General features: G+C 42.0%; 1 protein-coding gene across 1 annotated transcript in view; it reads left to right on the top strand.

Moving 5' to 3' along the window:
* The window catches only part of LOC107752879 (insulin-like growth factor 2 mRNA-binding protein 2), a 67,840-nt gene that overhangs the window by 55,388 nt on the left and 4,483 nt on the right, over positions 1 to 7,969 (top strand). The window contains exons 11-13 of the mRNA XM_016568948.1: positions 1,593 to 1,625; positions 4,598 to 4,632; positions 4,881 to 5,000. Coding sequence (XP_016424434.1) covers positions 1,593 to 1,625; positions 4,598 to 4,632; positions 4,881 to 5,000 — 188 coding nt within the window. The remainder of the gene's footprint in view (positions 1 to 1,592; positions 1,626 to 4,597; positions 4,633 to 4,880; positions 5,001 to 7,969) is intronic.

Raw genomic sequence — 7,969 nt, 5'->3', positions numbered from 1 at the left:
TTTTGAATCATCGCTCCGGCCGGGACACGGCATCAACAGTATGGTGAGGGGCGTAACATTTCCGTCACACGCTTGAGGAATTCGTCCAATCACAACGCACTGGATAGCTGGTCAATCAGAGCACACCTCGCTTTTCAGACTGATGAGCTTTGTAAAAATCGACGCGTTTCAGAAAGGCGGAGCATAGAGGAGAAACAATAATGTACAGTATGTGGAAAATAATGTTTTTTGAACCTTAAACCGCATAAACACATTTCATTACACCAAATACACAAAATAATGTTCTTTTTAGCAACATCATGTGTGACCCCTTTAAATCTAAATGGTGCACTATCTGGACATTTAGCCACATTGTACATATACCGTCCCTTTCTCAGTGAGTGCTCACCTTAGCATGCACCTACTCATTATTGAGTTGTATAATCCTTCCAGTCGGTTAGCGTGCTGCAGGATTCCCCATATTTAGTGATGAGTCAGACAGGACAGCTTATGGCTCACAGATGAACTAATGAAGGTAGAATGTGTGTGTGGGTTTGTGAGATGGCACTCATTACTGAATGAGTGTTCGTTGGGTTTTATCATCCTCAGTAGTACTGTAAAACTTGAGTAGTCATTTATTGTAAATTGTTTCAACAGGTTTTTATTGTTGCAGTTCTTTGCTTACGGTAAATCAAGTTCTCTTCATGACATTAGGGACTTTGTCATTTACTGTCAATAACATATTATACTTGCAAACTTTTGCAAAGAGCTGCCAGCATGTTAGTATCCTCACCAGCCAGCTAGTAACCTGTTATGCTAGTAACTGGCCAGCTGGTTAGCCAGCTTTTCTATCAAACCTTGCATATGAACAGCATGGAAAGGCCCTTTTGAAAACGTATTTCCCTTTTGAACGGTCTCTCCCGTTGTGTGTCTGATACTGAAGCCTGATTTGTTCACGCTCATGTAACTGCACGAACCAATGACGCTTCAACCTGCCAAAAGAGGAAGAGCTGATCACTATATAAGTTGGCTCTGAGCGCCATTTCGTCAGAATTTTTCTCTGTCAATGACGAAGATCATCTCCTCGCTGACTCTGCAAGCAAGAAGCCGAAGAGGGGAAAGAAAGAAGCTCAGCCTGCTGCTCGCCTCCATGAGAAGGAGCCCCCGACAGCGGAAGAAGCCAGAAGCCTTCCCCTGCGGCCATCCAGCGCATTTAAGAGCAAATTTCTGAACCAATTTCCAGCAACATTGTTTCAAATGTCGCGCCGCGAGTGTGGCTCATGCAAGGGTTCCCTGGGCACAGTGAGTGCGTCGCCTGTTTGGGCAGCGCCCACGCAGAGGCTGCGCTCACTGGGACGGAATGCTCTCACTGCGAGAGCATGAGTCTCGTCCCTCTTCGCTCATGGATTGCCTTTTTTAATGAAGGTGGTCCTCCCCGCTCTGCTCTCTTGTTTCCTCTCTCCCCTAGTAGGAAGAAACAGCGGAACAGCTGGGCTCAAACACCGGGCTCGAGTGAACTCACGCCGGCGCAGCTCTCACGTGTTTCACTCTCCTCGAGACTCGATTTGCCTGTGTGCTTCACATGTGAGGATCAGCGCCCCTCGTCGGCCTCCTTCCTCCCGCCAACGGCCTGCCCGTTCCTGCCAGCAGTTCAAGAGGAACTTACCAGGACGTGGCGCACGCCCTACTTGCTGCGTGTTAATCACTCTACTTCTATCGCTCTCACCACTGTTGACGGCGCTGAAGAATGAGGTTATAGCAAGCTCCCCCTTTGGAAGAGGCAGTCGCTGTGCATCTGTGCCCTCCATCAGCCCTGGGGTTGAAAGCCCATGCAGCGCACCCATCAAAGCCCTTCAGGACTACCTCAGCCCTTGCAAACAGGGCTTATTCAGCAGCTGGCCAGGCTGACTCAGTGCTTCACACGATGGTGGTGTTCCCAAGTATTCCAGGCCAAACTTCTCCGCACCATGGATGAGTCCATCCGGAGTTCTGGCGCCTTCAAAGAGCTGTGCACAGTGACTGACTTGGCTCTGCACACTACTAAGGCCACTGCGCAGGCAATCGGCAAGGCCATGGCTAACTTGGTGGTGCTGGAGCGCCACCTTTGGCTAAATCCGACAGTGATCAGGGGCGCTGACAAGATCGCCTTCCTAGACTCACCAGTCTCTCCTAAGGGACTGTTTGGCCCTGCCGTGGATGGATTTGCCAAGGGGTTTACAGTGGCACAGAAGTCATCGCAGGCAATGTGTCACTTCCTGCCAACGTGCTCCAGTGCGGTGGCTGTTTCAAGTCGCCAGAAGGCTCCATCCTCTCAGCAAGCAGACATGCTGTCCAGGGACAATGTGGCTCCAGGAGAATGGAGACTACATTCCCAAACGGTTCAAATTATCTGGTCTGTCTTTGGCAGGGCAGAGGTGGACCTCTTCGCCTCAGAAGACAACTTTCACTGCCCGATTTATTTTTTGAAGCAGCGATGCCCTGGCCAACAATTAGCCCAGCGCCTGTCTGTGTGCCTTCCCTCCAGTTGCCCTGCTTCCTCAGGTCATCAAGATGGGTCAGGGAAGTCAGATTCTCAGTACTCTTGGTGGCCCCACTTTGGAGGAATCAGTTGGCATTTTAATAATCAGTGGGCTGATACCACTGAGGAAGGACCTTCTCTCGCAAACGAAGGGCATGATTTGGCATCCCCGGCCAGAGCTGTGGAGTCTTCATGCTTGGCCCCTCAACGGGAGTCTTTGCAGCACCCTGCGAGTGTAATTAATACCATTTTAGAGGCCAGAGCTCCATCTACAAGACATCTTTTCACCCTTAAATGGTCAGTTTTCACTGACTGGTGTGTAGCACGGAACCAGTACATATCGCACGATGACGGGTGCTAGTTCTAACCTTTCCACAAGAGCTGCTGGATAAGGGGCGCACCCCTTCCACTCTCAATGTATACTGAGACATGGCTATGTGCTAAAAGTGCTCTCCACTCCGTTCAGAGCACAAGTCATCACCCTCCTAGAGCTCCCCAATTCAGAAGGTGAGCAGGGTCCTAATCCATTCTGCCCGGTTTGGGCTCTTAGAGTGTATGTTGAGTGCTCTGGCCCGTTTAGACACTCAGAGCAGCTCTTTGTATGCTTCAGAGGCTGCTCTAAAGGTCTGCCGGTTTTGAAGCAGACCCTATATCGCTGGATAGTCGATGCTATAGCCCTAGCTTATGCCTCAGTGGGCTTACAGTGTCCTATAGGTGTGAGGGCCCACTCCACCAGAGGAAAGGCCTCCCCCTGGGCGTGGTCCAACGGGATTTCTATTGGTGATACTTGTGCGGCCGCCTTTTTTTTTTATAACTTTATACATTTTATAACTTGTATGTCTCTGCCTTGCAGGCACGGATCTTGTCCACTTAATTCTACCTAATCCCCTTTGTAAGTGAAGAGGGTTATGTTATGTAGACCTTAGCCTAAACGGCTTGGGTCTCAGTACTGGCTCATGCTTACAGGAGCCCTCAGTATCGGTGCTCTGGGGCTGGCCTCGCAGAGCGGCTTCATTCTGCACTTGCTTATAGCACGGCGCTATTGGATGCGCTCCCCGTGAGCGTCAGCGACGCAACGGAGAGACCGATAATTAGATAAATTATCTAATAAATTAAAAATAATAAAAAAAAATTTATTACATGTGGCAGTGTCTTTTTTTAAAGATAATTTTAAAGCAGGGCTGATGATCTATTAAAAAAATAACTAAATAATCATTTCTAAATAATCATTTCATAATCAGGTTTCTGTAATTAATCACGATTAATTGCATCTAACATGAACATATGTAATCATATTATTTTTTACATTGAATTTCCAAATTATTGTAAAAACAACCCAAGACAATATTCAATAATAGTGAAATGTTCTTGAGATGTAAAATGTTTGTAAATTGATCCATCTCATTTGTTCCAGGGTCATTCATCACAGCTGGGTGGGCTGTACAGTGTCCCGCCTGCTAGTGCCATCTCTCACCAGCACACAGTGAGTACTCTTACTGAAACTGTCCAATAAAATAGATTGTTCTGGTTGTGAATGATGATTGGTGGATACAGTGTTCCAGCCAACCAGTTTTATGTGTTGTCATATTTTATATCATATATTGATAGCTAGAGCGTGTGATGGCCGATATAATGCTAATATATATTGTATTTTATTTGTAGCACAATTTAATTATGGCAAATATGATGTTAAAAAAACATATTTTATACAATATTTACTCAAAATTCACTCCAAAATACTTATAAACAGAAAATGTTTCCTGTCCGTTGACGGTTTGTTGGTAGATTCTGTAAGTGACACAAGATGGAGTGACTACCTTTGTTAATGTTAATGTCATTTTAATAAATAACTTGGTAGTTATTCACCAAATAAAAACCTCCGTCTCTGTCAGGCAGTGCTGAACACCACAAGCTAATGGTGTTGACTTGCTGTAAACTCCTGAATGAAAAAGCTCTCTGGCATCTTCAATCTTTCACTGTTGCCCATGCAGAGAGTCTGAACAATGAGTCACTGGTTTCCTATGGTTCACACTTCAGTGCCAGGCAGGTCAGGTCCTTTAGAAACAGATAAGAGGTTTGCATCCTCATCATCAGTTTGAGTGATGAATGGATTGTTTTTGCCTCCGTACAAACCTGTGTGAACCTTCAGGGCTTGACCTCCAGCCTGCGCTGAAGTGAGCAGTATCTAAGTGGGATTGTGGGTGGTTTGGGAAAACTAAATGGAGTAAACAGACAGAGCGACCAAACCACTTTTAAAAAGGTTGAATCTATCTGACATGCTCAGATGGATTTTAGAAGGCCTTTTTGAGGAATCCCTGATTTGCAGAATCACACTGAATTAGAGGCCGTAATATTTTGCATGTTTTTTCTGCTCTCTCCACAGCAGGCTCCTGAACAGGAGGTGGTCTACCTCTTTATTCCAACTCAGGCTGTTGGTGCTATTATTGGCAAGAAGGGCCAACATATTAAACAACTAGCACGATTCGCAGGAGCCTCTATTAAGGTAGGAGTTTCTGCCTACTGGAATGCCACTGCTGTCATGTTAAATCTGTAAAATGAAGGTTCCTTTTGTGTTTTTGTTACGTGAAGCACAATAATCCATCTAATTCTCTGTGTCCTATTGCTAAGATCCTTGATTTGAATCTAACCATATCATGCTCAGATTTGGCCCAGTGCCTCAGTGTGGGTGAGCCAATCATCCGTAACCTCCTCTCTGTTGATTCGGCCAGTCCTGTGGGTTGCTGGGTAATCAGAAGGGGTGAGACAGTTCACCACCCATAGTTCAGAATGTGTTTGTACCTCAGTTAATTTCATGTCTAATGGCATCTTTAAAAATATGAATATTACACTACTATTCAAAAGGGGCAAGATTTTTTAAGGAAGTCTGTTATGCTCACCAAGAATGCATTTATTTTAGAGCCCGACCGATATGGGTTTTTTGGGGGCTGATACCGATATTAGAGCGTAAAAAAGACAGATATCGATATATCGGCCGATATTCTTTGTGTAGGCTATATTATAGTACAGTATAGTCAAAAGTTTGGACACACTTCCCATTCGTGTGTCCAAACTTTTGACTGGTACTGTATATAGAATACAGTATATAGCCTACATAAACAGAATATATATACATAAACACATTTTTTGCAACAACTCAAATGTGGTGATCAAACATTTATAATGATGTGACAAACATAGGCCTATGTAATGGAGGCAGGGTATTTAACAATTTAACAATAAACTTTATTATTCAAAATGAGTCTGACATCAGTGCACATAACAGTAAACTTCACTTATTATAAATATAATTTAAAAAACACAAATAGAACAATATATATATAACTTGAATTAAGAAATTAAACAAGGTAACTGTGTAGGGCAAGCAAGCTACTGCCAAACCAACAGGGGCAGGTTTATGCAGGAAGCACAGCTTTTCCAAATGGAAACATCTAAAATGAATAAATAATAATAATGAATAATATTTTTTCACAAATTCTGTGTTGTGTATTTTCTGGTAATCAAATGATCATGCAGAACATGAGGATTCATGAGGAAGTCTTTTTGCAGTTTAATATTCACAGACAGTATATATATATGTACTGACCTGTTTTTTTATTTATTCATCAAAAATAATACAAATTCCATGAAATTCCGCGTTATACAGTAAATAAATTTTTTATGACTGGATTCCGCGATTCAGTCCATGTTTTCTGCATCGCGGAAATCATAGGGCCCTACTAATGTAGCAAACGAATATGATAAGCTCATTGTGAGAGTAAAAGATGGGGACATTGTTGTTTATTAACTTAGCATTGAGTCTCTCCAACTAGGTGACAACGTAGCGTTAAATTACCATTCAACAGACTCAAGACACTACCGCACTGCCGTCTATGGGACTGCAGAAAGATACTAACGTTTCAATCTGCTACGTTACTGACTGTACTGACAAACTATGCTGACACCGTGTCTGCGCCGCAAAAGGATGCGACAAAGCGACCGTTGAAAATCATTTGAACTTTGTGTCAGCTCGTCATAAATAGAACGAGGCATCCGTTTACTGCATCCAGTGTAGACAACATCACTGATTATAATGGGTTCTATTCTACACGGACGCGAGCGGCGTGCCGTGACAAAGTACAATAGAAATCTATTGTATTTTGTCGCGCCGCGCGATGTGATGTGACCGATGTGATAAGCATGAGTTCTGGACCGCATCATTGTAATGTGACGATCAAATATAGGTGCAGGTGGGTGGCAGGCTGATAATTTTAAGCAGCGGACTATATCCGCGCGTCTCTACACTGACCTGGGTCGCCAGTAGCAAACAATGGAGCGCGCTCTGCTGGACAAACTAAGTAATTACACCATTCAGAATCATTTAATCTGCATTATATGTTCTGTAAAAAAAAAAGTTCATATCGGAGGCATATTCGCCCAATAATATCGGCAAAACGATATATCGGTCGGCCTCTATTTGATCAAAAATACAGTAAAAACTGTAATATTGTGAAATATTATTACAATTTAAAATAAATGCTTTCTATTTTAAATAGATAAAATTGTATTTTCAGTTAATTTTCAGCAGAAATTACTCCAGTCCAGCCATTACATTTTTTTATGATTCTCTGATGAATAGAAAGTTCATAAGAACAGCATTTATTTCACAGAAATCTTTTGTAACATTTTAAATGTCTTTATTGTCACTTTTGATCAATTTAATGCATCTGAATAATCTGAATTTCTTTAAAAAGAAATTAACCCAAACTTAGTGTAAATGTGTTTTTCACATTTGACAATTTTCAGGTGTCTTTTTCAAGCAATTAAAGTAATTCTTAATATCGCTGAACTAATGTAGACTTAGAGAGTGACATATTGATGTTTGAAAGTGACAACAAAACTTTTTATATTTTCTATATATTTCAATAAATGCTGACATTTCACAAAATGTGAATTGTATGTAATTTTACAGTGTGGTGTATTTTAATGCAGCATATGGTTTAATGACATCTGATATTTTATTGAATTGCTGATTTAACTGAATTCATGGCCACAAAATCAAAATACAAAAGAAACATTGAGAATTTAAACTGCTAAACCCCTATTGATCAGAGGCTGCCTTTGGAAGTAATTGGAAACAGAGACCTCTGGTGGCTGTGTGATGAGACTTCAAGAGAATGCGCTCTATGAATGGTTCACACTTCAGATGTAGCTCTAGAAATAAAATGTTCTTTAAAGCAAATTTGTTTCTGTCAACAGCATTTGTGGCATGTTGTTGATTATGTCAGAAAATAATGTTGATTCATGGTATGTAAATTGTATGATCCTGATATGTAAAAACAACATGCATGTACACAGGGACTGCTCACCAAGCCTGCATTTATTTGATTCAAGGTACAGCAAAAGCAGTAATGTTGTGAAATATTTTTACTATTTAAAATAACTGCTTTCTATTTGAATATATTTTTAAATGAT

The sequence above is a fragment of the Sinocyclocheilus rhinocerous genome, unplaced genomic scaffold, assembly GCF_001515625.1.
Source record: "Sinocyclocheilus rhinocerous isolate Xijiao unplaced genomic scaffold, SAMN03320098_v1.1 scaffold1252, whole genome shotgun sequence".
NCBI classification, from domain to species: Eukaryota; Metazoa; Chordata; class Actinopteri; order Cypriniformes; family Cyprinidae; genus Sinocyclocheilus; species Sinocyclocheilus rhinocerous.
The sequence above is the reverse complement of the archived record's forward strand: the minus strand, read 5'-3'. Positions and strand labels throughout refer to the sequence as shown.